Below are 15,551 nucleotides of genomic sequence, written 5' to 3' on the forward strand. Positions count from 1 at the left end.
TCTGCCAGGAGAGGAGTGATATGTTCTTTGTGATGAGTCTGCTTCCGGGACACTGTTGCATCATTAAGAGATGTGAATAGTGAATTGCAGTATTCCAGACAGGAGAAAATGAAGGTGTGAATGAGTTGTTCAATTATGTTTTTTGGGATCATTGCATGGTAAAGAATGAAAGACAGCAGAACAACATAGGTAATGAGTTTGGGATAGAAAAATTGAGTTATCTGTTGCTTTCGGAAGCTTACTTTACACAGGTTTCTGCTATCTGTGTGGTATATAAAATGTGCCAGAATAAGAACATCCTTGCCCATAGTTTAGTGAATAATAACTGCTGCCTGTCTAAATGCAAAGGGGACGGTGCCACTCTCAGGAGAGAGTGTTTTACTGAGATAAGAACCCAGGAATCTCTAGCACTTTGCTTAAATGTGACAGTAAATGTCGCTGTCATTGCAGGTATCAAGCTATTTTTAAAGCTAAATTATAATAGCTTATTTGTACCACCAGGGACTGTCTCTAATACTGGGGTTAGGATTTCAGTGAACCAGTCTGAATGTGATTGTGCAGGTACTGTTATTGATCATAAAAATATCACAATTTTTACCTGGATTCCTTTTTAACTGTGTGAATGTGTGTGTGTCTTTTTGATAGATGCCATTGCCAAACTGCTTATTTTTCAAAGTGTAACTATTTGTGAGGGGATGAGCACTGTGTTAAAGTGAACAGCAGATGGCGCCGACAGCATGTGTAATTTTTAGACTTTCATTGAAAAATAAATGAACAGTGATTGCATTTGCCAAATTACATTTTTTAGCTCCTGGTCTCTTAATCTAATTTCTGACATTCAGAAAAAAAATCAAACAATTAGACTTAGTTTCTACCAGCCCAAATATTTAAGAAGTGTTCTGCTAGTGATGTGCAGCTGAATCAGGTGCTTAGATCCAGGATAGAAAACTTGAGAGGTGAAAAAACACTGGAACACACTGATTTACTACTTTAATAGTGCAAACAGATGAACATTTTGACACTACTGTGTCTTCAGCAGAGCAAAAGAAATACAAACTGACTTGTGATTGTTGTTTTCTTGAATTGGATTCTACTCTGAAAATTGCAAAGATGGCTCTTTTTCACATACAGGAAGAGTTGATAGAGTTGTAACAAGAACCTGAACTATTCATAATATGCATGTTTATCTGCGTAGACATGTTGACCTTCAGTGACTGATTACTCTGGACTCATTGCCTGCTGTGCCACATTACTATTCTCCACAGGTCATGCTGGTGTATATGCCTTTGCCAGTGCAGTTGCAGTTGTTAATGTATGTGCTGGTATGCATCAGTGTGTGTGCCCTCTCAGCAGCCCAGACAGGCAGAGTCCTTGGTTAGTCCTCAACCGTGTGTCCTTCCTCTTTTTTCCAGCAGACCATCTTTGTCCTCCGTTCATTCTTTTCCCTTCTCATCTCTCTGTCTGGCTGGGGTAAGAGGTCCATGGAGACAACTGTAAATGGCTGAGGAGCTGTGCACCGGCTGGTTTCGCATCATTGCAGGTACAGTAAGTGAAACACATTTCTTGTGCGACAGGACTGTACCCTCTGAGCAGTGAGAATGCAGATTATCAATATTCCTGAAAATGAGGGCTATAAGTCACTTGTCTTTTTCTTTATATGCTCAGAGGGTTTATTATAGATCATCTGATTTCTGTGTTGAAATGGGTTGTGAGTGTATTAACTTATACTGTAAGTGTATTTACTTGTGGTCATTCACCTTCATTTTTTTGTTGACCTTATTTTTATTTTTGTGCTATACGTGGATGTGTGCGTTTGCATGCTCATGTATATTTGTGCGTGTGCACTGTGTAGTGTGTCCTTTCAGAAGGTGCATCAGCAACAGAAAGTCTGATGCTGTAATTAAAAGGGAGAAAGACAGACAGCAGTGATGGGGGAAGCAGGGGATCCAGAAAGCAAGATAGATAACAGCTAGAATATGCATTTATCATCACACACAATTAATTTTCCTAAAGCTGCATGCTCCACTACTTTCTCTTGCTCTTCTTTGCTGTCTACTATATTTTGTCAGATCTGGCAGATTTTTGTCTGCCTGTCAGATCTGCTGGCCTGCTATGTAATGTAGTCAATAGGATCACAGGATCAGCTCACCATGTTGATTTTAAGGTAGAGTCAGTGATTCTGCAGAAAGATTGTTCTGTACCCCCCTGCTGTTTATACACAGCATTTCCTCTGTAAAAGAAACAAACAAAGCAGCTCGGACCGAGCTAAAAGACTCTATTCCAGCCAGCAGGAAGAGTTCTTCTGTTTCCAGCACACATTGAATGGTGGAGAAGGGCTGGGGAACTTATGAAATATATCAATCCACACTGGGGCTGAGTTTATGAAGGAGCATGCAGGGAGGGTGTTTTATTTGTTTGGATGTATAGTTTAAATATCAGCAGCCTTTATTCAGAATGACTGACTCTGCTGTTAACATTGTAAAGTTACATTGACGTAAATTTTCACTGTGACAAAAGACAAAGATGTTGCCCTTAATTTTAATTTTTTTAAGCTTCTGTTTTTAGTTAAGTGGATCATATTGTCACATGACATGTCCATCACACAAGTAAAGTGACATACTGAGACATACTAAAGTAATGTATTTTTAGTTATAATGGCCTGACCGGCCTACTGATGCTAATGCTTTTGTTTGTGCGTTATGAAGTCAATAATGTTAGCAACATACTAACCTAGACATAACCAATAGTATACAGTGGAGAATTTAATGGGCTGTCTAAATGTAGGGTTGTAAAGTGTTAACTGTGAATTGAAACAAACGGTCTACAGATGTTTCATCTATGACTGAACTGTCTTTTTACATCTGGGTCTACACTCTTTTACTATATCCAAAACCATCAATATAACCTCATTATAAGAAAAGTTCAGATCTAAATAAGATCTCAACAGATAGGTTTGATTATTTCAGACATTTTACTTTTCACTACCTCCTTTAAGACTTTCAACACATACTTTACAAATGTCAGAGGGCCTCTGTTAATTTATTTTCTTTCTCACTACATTTCCATCCATTTCACCGCAGTATTCTCTAAAAATATCACTCACAATTACCAGTTTTATAAACCCTCATTCATTTTTGGCTCAGTTTGAAGTTTCCATTCTTACAGCAAATAAAACTTCTTGTCCTCTACATCTCAACTCTGGAAGATTGTAAAGGTCTGTGAAAAGTTTACTTCAGTCAACAAAACTAAAATTATTCAGATTTTTCTTCACACAATAAAATGTAATAAATTAGATACAATTATTTATTTAAAAAATCATGTCAAATTAAAGTCTCATGATGACATTCATACGGGAGTTAGTCCACTTTTTTGTCAAACTTAAATGTGTTTCAAGCCTTTGTTAAGGTGCTTTTACATATATAGCACACAGACAACAATTTTGCAAGTTGTTGTGCAATATGTTTAGGTAGGATTACATTTTGTGGTTAAAAAGTGTGCAAAATTACTTAAATAGCACCCCTTCCTGATATGTTGTGCAAATGCTCACTTGTGACGTTATGTGCTTCTCCATAGTAAAAGGCAGATCTGTATGTGTTTATTCATACCGCTCCACTCCTGCCACTCCAAAACATAGCTTAAAGGGCATTAGGCTTTATTTAGCAAATCCCCCTCCCTTCCTCTTCCTTTATTCTACACTCCTCCACTAGCTGTCGTGGTAGCATGAGTCAGCTACATAATCACAGTACATACTTTTTTTTATTTGCACAAGTAATCGGTCACATATCAGCTTTGTCAGCACAGATGTGCCCAGTACAGTATTTACATGTAGATGGTAATACAGTACACTGTATGAGCAAATATCCACAGCTCCTCACTAGTGAATCCACAACACACATGCAAACTTAAATATCCTGCCTGAGTGTAAGTGAACACTAGATGGCAGTACAGGAGAATTTGCTGTTTGTCAAGCAGCCAAGGGAAGTGAGCAGGTATGAGACAAGAGGTATAATGTATAAGAAAATGGAAAAAGTGATGGGAAAAACATATGAACAGTGAGCATGAAGTAGAGCAGAAGCGAAAAGAAGGGGAGGGAACAGAAACAATCAAAAAGGGGAGAGGCCAGGGAAGTGAGTAAATGCAGCTCTGGAGTGAGTGAGAGAATGAAAGATAAGGGGTAAGCGAGTTAAAGCTAGGGGCAGGATTGGAGGTTGGGCACCCCCTCCTTGGCAGCATCTGCTGGGTGTTGAGACAGAGGAACCAGGCAGGGAGAGACAGTGGGATGAAAGGGGGGAGGAGGCAAGTGACAGAGTGTGCTACATGAAGGCAGCTTGACAAAAATAACAAGGTGAAAACAGGGAAAAGGGGAAAATCAGCAATTGAAAAGGATGATCAAGAGAAAGATATTTGGGGTGAAGGAGGGCTAACATCACATGGGCTTAAGCATGATTTAGGAGGATACATCGGGCATGTAGAGGCACACAGCTGGCTCTCGTTAAAGCGTGACAGTAGAAAGAAGTGGGGGAGAGAAGTACTCTGTTACTCTGGAGAAAATGAAAATACACAAACACCCAGTGTTGACAGTAAACATCCATATGTGTTAATACAAATGTTAAGTATATATAAACAATACCCATACACCTTTATCTCTGTCAGCCTTTAAGACTGAATATTTTGTTAAGTTTCCAATTACGTATAACTTACTATTTTGAATGAAAAAGATTACACAAATTTCTTAGTCATACACAATCTGTCAGTCATGTACAATCTGCATAGGGAAGAAATGAATTGGAAGAAATGCACTCTAAAAGATTGTTTTTAAACATCATTATGAAACTACTTACGTTCGGTTCACTCAGAAAGTTTCTTACAGATTGCTTGCCAATTTTAATCAGACTCACTGAGTAATATTAGGAAACACCACAGGAAAAATGACTCTCAGCCTGTGGTTCAAAGGACTATAGTATTAATTTATTCTGTGTGTGTCTTATTTCTGTGTTCAATGTTAGATTTCCAGTGCAGGGAAACCTCAAGGACATTCAGTAATTGCTGGGTTCCTTAATGGACCTCCTGAAAACCCAGTGAGGATTCCTTAGCAAACACAGGTCTGTGATTGATACACAAAGCATTTAGTTAAATAGTGTATGGACAAACTGTGCACCACTAGTCATCATGGTCATCATGGTCATCATTCTGTTTGTTGGTTTTGTTCCTTTTATTAATTTAATCTTTACACATTTTTTGCTTTTTGCTTTTTACATTTTTATGTTAATTTTTCTTAGTCTTATTTTCTTTGTTGTCATATGTACCTTATTGCTTTCCAGATAAAATACATACTAGTAATTACATAATATTACAGATACACAAAACAGGACACTGCAATTACTACAGCTAATGATGATTACAGTGATAGAGTAGAAATTCATTATTGGTTCTTGGCCAAATGTCACTTTATTGTTTCTTTTCTTGTTGATGTTTTCCAGATTTGCCTAATTGTAAGTCTCATCTGCTCTTTGGTATGTACACATAACCCCCCCCCCCCTTTTTTTTTTCTCTCCACCTTCTCATAGAAAATTAATCAGTACATGCACACACAAGCACACACCCCTCTCCTGGGGCCAGTCTGTCAAAAGCCCTTCCCGCTTGTTGGTTGCATTTGTAGCCTGCGTTGCCATGACGTCACGGCGATCGATCCTCGTCCCCAGTGCAGTGGGAAAGCACGGAGGCAGAGATAGAGATAGACAGCACAGTGAAACACAGGCCAGCACAGTGAGGGGAAGGTGGGAGGGAACGGTGAGAAGAAGAGAGAAAGAAAGGGCAGAGTGAAACCACACCGATATTCTAAAGAGGGCGGGATCCAGAGGCAGGCACACACGAGTAGCTACTACAAGAATAGTCACTGCGTGAGAAGGTGCAGGGCACACATTTTGTGCAGTTGTAATAGAGTCTGTGTCTGTGCTAAACATGGGTTGTCACTTGGCTCACACCTGCTCGTTATTTTCTCTGTGAACAAATAATTGTCATTCACCACTGGGCAGGCTCGGCACACTGCACTGACATAAGGTAGGGTGAAGGGGAGGGGTGCTTGTTTGTGTGTGTGCCTGTGTATTTTGTGCATTTGTGTGTCCTGTGCATGTCTGTCGGCTTTGTCTGTGCCTCTATTTGTATACCTAAATGTGTGTGTGTATGTATTTAGTGTATGCGAACCATTATTTGTTAAGCAAGAGAGGTACTAATGTGGTGTTCTCTTGGGCTATGTTGTCAGGAGATTCAAGCTGTAAGCCATGTGACTTGACAAAGCGCTGCAGGGATTGGCTGAGCCCATCTATGACCTCAGCAAACTGCCTCCGCCCCCTTCTCCACACTACCACCCCCCTGCCAAACACACACATACACACACACAAACTCCCTCCCACCCTCTCAGTCTCTCTGCCTCCCTCCCTCTCTCTACCCTGCCTCATTTATTTATTTATTTTTTTTCCTCCAGTTAGCTTTTCCCCCACCTCTCAGCATCCTCGCTGAATGTGTAGGTTAGAGCCGCAGTAGCAGCAGCAGGAGCAGAAGCAGGAGCAGTAGCAGCATCCATGGCTTAAGCCCCAGCTCTGATCGGCAGCTAGCCCAGCCAGGCCCCTACCCCTCCTCTCTCTTCTCTCTCTCCCTCTCTCTCTCTCTTTCTATCTCTCTCTGTATCTCTCTCCCTCTTTGGCTAGTTGACAGGCGACGTCTGGGGGTGTCGGAGGCTCACAGTTAGCCAGGGCGTTAGCCACACGCAAACGGCTGCTCTGCTGCCCATCAATTCTACTGTATCTTTCTGGTAACCGGGGGCTTCTTCTCTTCTCCCCCCCACACCTCCTGCTTTCATTTCAGGATCCTTGGAGATAGAGGAATGCAAATCTGCAACCATGATGGAAGGTACAATGACATTTTTGTTTAATATGCTGTACCCCTTTCTGTTGTAATTCAGGCTAATCCCCCTTTATGTCCTTGTCCTACACTGCTTCATCCGCTGTCAAGCGTGTGTGTGTGTGTTTGGGAGGTTCAAATGTCATAAGCTGGCCTGCTATTTTGAGTGCATACATTCCGGTGACTTGCATGTTATTCTTGGGAAACGGGCACAGACACTGAATGTCTACCACAGATGCACAATGGCGAGGCTAATTGAACCGTGTGTACCTTTTGTGAGTTTGTGTCTGTGTGTATATGTTAGTGTGTCCCCCCCACCCCCCCTTTTCCCACTTCCCATCGTAAAGGATTATTTGGATTTATTGTGCAGGAGGGCTTATGTGCCCAGCTGGCTCACTTGTATAAATTCTCTTTGTATGGTGTACTCTGAAACACATGCACACACAGACACACACACACACATACATACGCATAGTCCTGTATGACTCTGCTGTGTATCTGCTCACATTGCTATTTTACCAAGCGTTCGCATGTGAATTGCATATTTATTTGGGTGGGTGCATGTGTGCATCCGTGCCCACCCATGGTTGGACTGATCCATCACTGTTAGGTTGAGCATAGTGGGGGAAAAAAAGAGTTGATGTGTGTTTGAGTTTCATATCCCTTTAATTGATGGCATCATCAGGGGGAAGGCTAGTGATGTAGGAATGAATCCCTACAGCTCTGCAGCTGACACACGAACCTCCTCATCCGTTTCATATGATATCTTCTATTTATCATCTTTCATATTGTTTAGGCATACTATATTTAACATGTCAGGGTCATATATTTGACCGGAACAACCTAGAAATGTTTCTCTTCACTGAGTCAACCTTGAATTATGTAAGCTTTCTGTCCATGATGCATGGGCAACATTTTGAGGCGGTGTACATAGAATCAAACAAGCAGTATTAGCCATCTGCACATTTCCTCAAGATGATTATTTTTTGTCTGTGTTCCAAAAAGAAAGGTGATTGTGTTCTTCAAGCCTGTTTATTCTGATGCATTGAGTGACTCCATCGCGGTGTGTTTGCTGCTTGGGAAGAATCTCATTAACTGGTTGTCTAGTTGTTTTTGTGTGTCTGTGGTTGTGTCTGTCTATCGGTGTTTAGGCAGGAACGATGTTATTGCCCTTTGCTCATGTGCTGTCGGCTCTCTTTGCCTTCTCACAAGAGAATAAAACATGTTGCTTCATTGTACCATTGGCCAGGTCATTTCATTCAGGAATAAAGGGTGTTACATACATAATGATTTGGACAGTACATTTTAGTGACAGCAGTTTCCATTAGTTTGCATTTGCTGGAAGTGTGTTGCTTCTTTTAAGATGCCATGGAGGTTGTTGTTATGTTTGCCTAGCCAACATTTATACATTTTGCAGAAGTTGCAGTTAAGCTATGCAATTTCATGAAAGCAGATTAATTTAGTCAATCAAACATCACTGTGCCACAGGGGAAATGTGGTTTGCAGACAGGTGAGAATAGTAGAGCAGTGAACTGGACAGTAACACATATAAAAATAAAGGGTGCCATACCATTGGTCTGACAGCCCATTATTCCAAAACCCCAATAGTTTGAAATACTTTCCATTGGACCGAATGCCCATTAGGTCAACAACCCACTATTCCAAAGGAGCAATGGTCCATTGGTGCAATGGGCATTCATTTTTGGGATAACCAGCTGATAACAATCCAATGGGACATCTATTGGGGTTTCTGAATAATGAGAATTTGGACCAGTGTACAGTCCCCCAAATAAAGTAAAAAAAACTAAATGGATTGCTGCCATATGTCATACATCCAGACAGGGACTTCTTACTAGGGGTGAAGCCAAATCTAAATACAGTATTTAGAGGAGCACAAATAGTGTTTTATTTTTCCTTCTGGAGCTTGTTGTAATGATTACAATCACACCAGTTTCTTCATTGTCATGCCACATAATTCTGACTATACAAACTACTGAGTAGGTTATAATTCAAATGATGATCATTGTATAGAAGGCTACACCTTTTCTGCCCTTGGAGTATGGATGGAGCTATTTTTGCAGCACACAGCTACCTTCTGCACAGTGATGCCTAATAAACTCATGCTCACTGCATAGGTCTAGATATGTGATTGATAATAATAAATCTAGGATCTCTGTGCATGATAAGAGAAGAATGAAGCGAACAGAACACAATAGCCAATAGTTAATGATCAACCTTGCCATAAAAAATAAAACCAACTCATTCTGTTTTCCCCCTTTTTAGTATTTGGTGTTTATTAACCGGTAAGTTAATTGGAGGTAAAGCATAGCTCTTGCATTGTGTTGATCAGCAAGATGGGATACTATTTGGTCTAAAAAGCTCTTTTCAAAGACCGTATGTTGACTGCCTTCCATGTTGCATTGCATAGATGTATACAAATCCTTGATTCAGTCTCATGTACAGTATTGTTTCTTGAAAAAATAAAATAAAATCAGAAACACATGACTACTACACTGATAGAAACAGTTGGATTACACACTCCCTCCCTGCTTCGCCTACAAGTGTGCTGTCCTGTCATTGACTGCATTTGTCACGAGCCAGGTGCCAGGCTATTAGGTAACAGTTGCAAGGGGAAAAAAACAGTCTGCAAACAGTGTCCCTTCCCTTTACATGGCTAGCACAGGCTTAGCATGGACTGTGTGAGTGCAGGATTACAGTCAGGTGTTAAAATTGGAAGCTAATCCTTGTTAGCTCTGCTTTTTAAAGTCCCATGCAATGGCCAGCATGGTTGTCCCTCAGTATCAGATGAGGTAGAAGACATTGGGAGATAACTTAATTTTAGTTCAAAAAGGACAGAAGCATGAATTTGATATTGATTTGTTTGTGCTAGTGACAGAGATGACAACCCCTTCCCTTCAGACACAATGTAGTAGCATATACAGACAGGGATGTTTTGCTAAATAAAACATTTGGTAAACTGTTACCTCTAAATGGCAATCAGCATGATGAAAATGACTTTCAGCAAAGCCAAAAATCATACTTGCAGAAACATTTCTATGAGCTGTTTTTTTTTCTTAAAAGACCCCCTCCACCTATATTTTACATCAATATAATAGTATTTACCATGATAATTTTCTGAATCAATATCTTGAGATCTGTGTTTGTGATGCTAAGTAAGTGTATTTGATTGCCAGGCATTTAATAGTAACCATTTGTCATTATAAAGTTCTATTAATAAGTTCTTATGTGCTTTCCTGTAATCACTAGAGTCTGAACTTGTGTGGTGGATGTTTCACTGGAAGTTTACACGGCTCTCCTTAAGGTAATCGCTCTAGTATAGCGTGGGTTTTGTGATCCCATTGGACTGTCAGGGTAGGAGCTAAAACAAGTGGTGGAGATATTAAGACAGAAGTGAAGTTTAATAGAATACTTGAATTTCTAACTGTGTAACAGTGGTTTATCACTTGAAAACCAATGGATAGACTCTGCACTTAATTGTGGATATTCTTGATCCCCAGAGGATGAATCCTAATGCACATAGTGACCCTCTGACTTTTCCTCTTGCACTACCAACGTCAAAACATCCCCCCTGTACACAGCATCTAATAGACAGACTGCCATGACATTTTCTCATGATCCCTAGAGCCTAAACATTTCACATATTCGGCACTTCCACTCATGGGCCAAAATGTAAACTTTGTGCAAAAAACATCTCACATCATATTAGTAGATTGTTGTTTTAATGGCCCCACAGCATTTCCTGTAGCACAGCAATCAGGAGAAGGTTAACATTATGGTCTCAGCAGATAAGACTCGAAATAAGATAAGAAGCAAAATTAGTATGTTGTTGTTAGTATGTCTTCAGTTAGTATGTTGTTCATTCCATGCAACAATTTTGTGGGGTGTGATTAATATAGAGTCTCTCATGGCCACTAAGGTCTTCAGAGGTGTAGTCTTGTTAATCCTAGTTACTAGGAGTAGGAATCAGACTGTCACAGGGAGGCAGAGTACTTAGAGCTTGTCGGGGCTGAAACTTGGATAAATCCTTAACTGGAATGCTGTGGAGCAGAGGTCAGAGAGGTCGTTAGTCCATATGGTGGACTCCACCTCAATGCTTTCATGGTCTATTACCTCACTTTATTTTAAACCATAATGTAATAATTCCTTGCTTTTGTGTCATTGTAGTTGAGGTGGGGGTTGTCAAATTGCACATTATATCAGTATGATTATACTGGTTGTGCCAAGAATCAATTAAGAACAAATTAAGCTCTGAATTCCCTGTCTTTGTTTCAGCTCATGTCATGCATACCAGTAAGGAGGGTCATGTCCACTGACTCGGCTTGTCAAAAACATTACAGCATAAAATAACATCTCTTTCAGTTGTTGTGAGGAAAGAAACAGAGAGACCTGTTGTCTGCTTTTTATGCGTCTAGTGCCAGCGCTTGGACTGCAACAGTAACCCATCACTATTATGAGCTTTGTTTTAACAGGCTCATAATTCTATTGATATCTAATTAACACTGAAATACATTGGTTTGAGGATAGCCAGCTATTCATGTGCAAGCAGTGTCATGCATGAAGTACATTATGTTATTGGATTTTCTTTTAAGGCATACTGTAGTCATGTATTCCAATGTTTCTCTTTTAAAGCCCCAAGTTGCAATAGGAGAATTTGTTTTTTGTTTCTGCCACACTTATATCAACCATATCATACAATAATTACAAACACGCAACTGTTCTAATCTAACAGACGCAAACACTGTGTCGTTACCGAATGTTACCATTTAAAAAAACTTAAAAAAAACAAACTGTATTGAGATCACTTCAAGAAGCCATGGAGGACAATCAGCTCAACATCAGCTGCATCAGACAATAGTCAGCATGTCTGCGGTCAACTTTGATCAATTTACCTGCATAGCAAATACGCTCCAACTCTCACTCAGATGGACTCTGCTGTCATATGGACTCTGCTGTCATATGGTTTCCCTGGTAACGGTCATAAGGCTGAGTCATGTCTGTTTTGGTAATGAGCTAGACAGAGGCTTCCAAGTGCAATTTTTCATTGATTTCTGTATAAATAGGTATTTGTTGTGTTTGAGTTGGCAAAAAAGGATGGAGGTTACATAAGGCCTGTTCAGTTGTTGTGGAATTGTTGATGTTATTAGTTTCTTCTTGTAGCCGTTTGTGCAACGATTGCTGAATTGTCCATGCCGCACACCCAAATGAGTAATTCAATGTTGTGTCATTGGTCAAATGCATAATTACTCATGCGGGCTGATGCATCGGAAACAGCCCTCAGTAGCCTGGGATAAATGTTATAATGCTATGAAACAGAGCAGCATACCTTCTGCGAATGTGAAATGCAGAATGCAGAATTATATCTCCCTGCTGTCCATCATGTTGAATAAACTTAACAACTGGTGCCACTGATTCTTAGTGCTGTGTTCAAGTCTTGAATAAACGCAGCCTTACACAGACCCAAAAATCTACCGATCATTTTTCATGGAAGACATTTTGTGGTAATGGCGACATCTACAAAGGATAGGACGCCAATAGACAAGGCTACGTCTGACGTCAGTGTGAAATCTTGAAGAAGTGGCAAGTCTGACGCACTTGCTATTAATAACAAAAGTGTGCATGGATGCTAACAGGACATTAGACAATGCCGGTATGAAGAACTCGTGGATGCTAAATCATCAATGTGCTTGTTTGTGTGTCTGTCTTCTTCACAGAGTGTGGCAGACAGAGGAAAGCTCTTTGTTAGATGTGTCACAGTGGAATGGGTTCCTTGTGATTGTTCTTGACAATAAGTTTGACAGAGACCCAAATTAACTTTCCCACAACAAAGACACGCAGGGACAGAGATTCAGAAGAGGAGGAGGCAAAGGGAAAAGCAGTCGAAATGAATTGGCTTGTTCTTGTTTGCACTCTTCCATTCATTCATTCATAGGTACAGCAGCAGAGCAGCCTCACAACAACCCTCCCAAATTCCATCTTGTTCTCTATGCAGACACGCCCACTCACACTCACACACTTATGCAATGATGCCTAAGATTCAGAGCCAGATAAACAGACATGTTTGTGTAATCCAGTGGCAGCTGGGGGAAGAGGGTTTCTGCGGTGTAATCAAACTGTTTCCTCTGAAAGACACATCAGATACACTCTGAGAAATGTCTCTCAAAAATGTTTATATGCGATGATAAACGCAACTTTTTGAGGTATTTTTTGCATTTGACAGGATCATTATTCAGTGTTTGATGATATGGACTAGTTAAAAAATGAACATTAAACCTGCACACTGTACATAATTTAGCAGGTAATTTTTCTTGACTAAATGATAGTAAGAATCATTTTCCATGCAATAATTGCTTCTTATCTTCCCATCAGTGGTGTACTGATTTTATTCATATTGAAATGTTACACATAGCATGAACAGGAATTAGCACATAGTGTTAACCAACAGCCTAGGGATGCTGTTTGCAGCCTGACAGTGTCCACATAGAGATTAGAGGAGCATGCTGTCAAAACAGTAGGTGATTTTCTGTCAAAGATTTGTGGTCCAATTTAATCAGTGGCTATAGCTTTATCATAAGAAAACAGAGTGTTGTGACTGTTGCTAATGTCATCACTGTGATAGCACCCTGAGTGCCTTTGTGTCAGGGTTGATCTATGCTGATTCATTAACAAGAAGAAATCAGGAAAAATCTAATTAAGTATATTTAAATGCCCCATTGATGACCTTCGTGCTGTTGTGTTAATGTGAGAAGTAATACAAATCTTAGGGAGACAACATTTTACACTGTCTTTTTGACTGACTCTCCATCTGTGTGTCTGTTCATACACACACTGTAAAAACACACATTGCAGGGATATGTTAAGGTCAGGGCCTAGGTCCTGTGCGAGCCTAACACCCTGGATTACACTCTCTCTCTCTCTCTCACTCTCTCTCACTCTCTCTCTCTCTCACTCTCTCTCTGTCCTTGCATAATACTGTCTTTTATAGAGTGCTGTAGCAGTGTAGCAAGGAGAGCAATTCACAGTACCCAATTAGAGGAGAGCCAGACAATGAAGGAGACACAGATAAACAAGCTGACATAAGTAGGGAAATAGAAAGGGAGAGAGAAGGGTATACTATACTATTTGCCAAGAAGAAGCAGATAACAAAATGAGGAGAGGTAGAAATGGAAAAAGGAGATGAAGTGAGTTAAAATGTCTGAGTATGATAGCGTGAGAGTGGAAGAGATACATGGAGAGCAGCAATGTGTGTCAGAGCCCCTGAGGGAGAGGGCAAGACAAATAGTCACAGAGAGGGGGGGGGGGGGGACAGTGTGATCATGAAAGGCCTGTATTTTGTTCTTTCACTTCCTTGTTTTTGTGACATCAGCTGCTTTTTTTAAAAATTGCATCAGCTCGTGTGGTGGCAGTGAGAATCATCAATTTTGCTATCATTTATTTTATTCTGTTATAACAGAATACAGCATTGTTCTATATCTGAATTCACACCTCGATTCAAAATATCAAATGCTTCACTTACATCTTTATTTCTGTTTTTATCCTGCTTGTGCAAAGAGGAAAAAAGCAACACAGTCTTGGAAGGTTTACTAATGCAAGTTGTCTTGTGCTGTTGTTTACAGCAGTGGGTCCACCCAGGCCCCTGCATCATCTCATTTACCATCATTTATTGCCCCAGATTGATAATGATTTTGGTGTCCCTGACTTTAGTGGCATCTTTGTCTTTGCTGTACTTCTGCCTAATATCCACATGCTCTGCCTAATATCATCCCCGCTCCTTCTAAGAATCTATCTGGAAAGATTTTTCACAAATTTCTTCCCTCCCAAGTATCTATTATTTCCTGTTGTTCCGCAAATGTGAAAAACTTGATGTCTTTTAAAAAAAAATGTATATTATCGAAGAAGTGAATAGACATGGTGGCAGGGAAACCCTCAGGGAAGTTGGGTTTATTTGACAATAGAATATTAATGCGTCTCTATGTATAATGTATGTAGCTCCCAAGCTGACTGTTAGTGCTTGGCGCAATCTCCTTCGATACCACTTAATTAATAAATGAGCATCAAATCATTGCGGCTAAATGGATTTGTTTGGCCCTTTTTTTCCATTTGTGAGATAAATCTCAGTGCCTGTGATCGTGGCTCTTGTTGATGCACTGATGAGACAAGTTTTGTGTTTTTTTGTGTACCACTTATCTCCAGCTTGCGTCATCTACTTCAATTAGTGATTTCCGTTGGTTTCCCAAAGGATTACATATGTAGCAATAGTGCCAGGGGGAATAAAAGGAATCCAAAAAAATATAACGTATCTTTTCCACATCAGAAATTGGGAATCATCTCAAACTATAACTTATTGTGTGCATTAAATTCCAATTTAGGCTAGTTTAAGTAGAGTAAATTGCATCCTTGCAGTCTTTATTAAAATGAGTTTCTTCCTGTACGATTGTTGAGTGTTGCTGACATTACAAAGAATCATTTGCTCTTTGATTCCGGGAACTTGCATCAAAATCTGTGTTTTATCACTGATATCGTGACCTTACATTATCATCTGTCTGTCTAACTATCTGTGGGAGTAAGACAATTGTAGCAGCCCTGAAATACAAGATAGACTGCTGACATCTGTTTTTGATGTTTCCTTTTAG

At 40.0% G+C, this 15,551-nt stretch overlaps 1 protein-coding gene across 5 annotated transcripts in view; it reads left to right on the forward strand.

Moving 5' to 3' along the window:
- Positions 1-5,791: 5,791 nt before the first annotated feature.
- sgip1a (SH3GL interacting endocytic adaptor 1a) overlaps positions 5,792-15,551 on the forward strand; it is a 59,655-nt gene continuing 49,895 nt past the window's right edge. For 4 of the 5 annotated variants that reach the window (XR_008321608.1, XM_053322608.1, XM_053322611.1 and 1 more), the window contains exons 1-2: positions 5,792-6,060; positions 6,865-6,909. Coding sequence is in view for 4 of the 5 variants with exons in the window: in XM_053322608.1 (XP_053178583.1) it covers positions 6,900-6,909 (10 nt within the window). In the remaining variant the exon portion in view is untranslated. Of the gene's footprint in view, positions 6,061-6,228; positions 6,910-15,551 lie in introns of those variants that run through there. The other variant, XM_053322609.1, reaches the window with a different exon arrangement.

The sequence above is a fragment of the Scomber japonicus genome, chromosome 7, assembly GCF_027409825.1.
Source record: "Scomber japonicus isolate fScoJap1 chromosome 7, fScoJap1.pri, whole genome shotgun sequence".
NCBI lineage: Eukaryota > Metazoa > Chordata > Actinopteri > Scombriformes > Scombridae > Scomber > Scomber japonicus.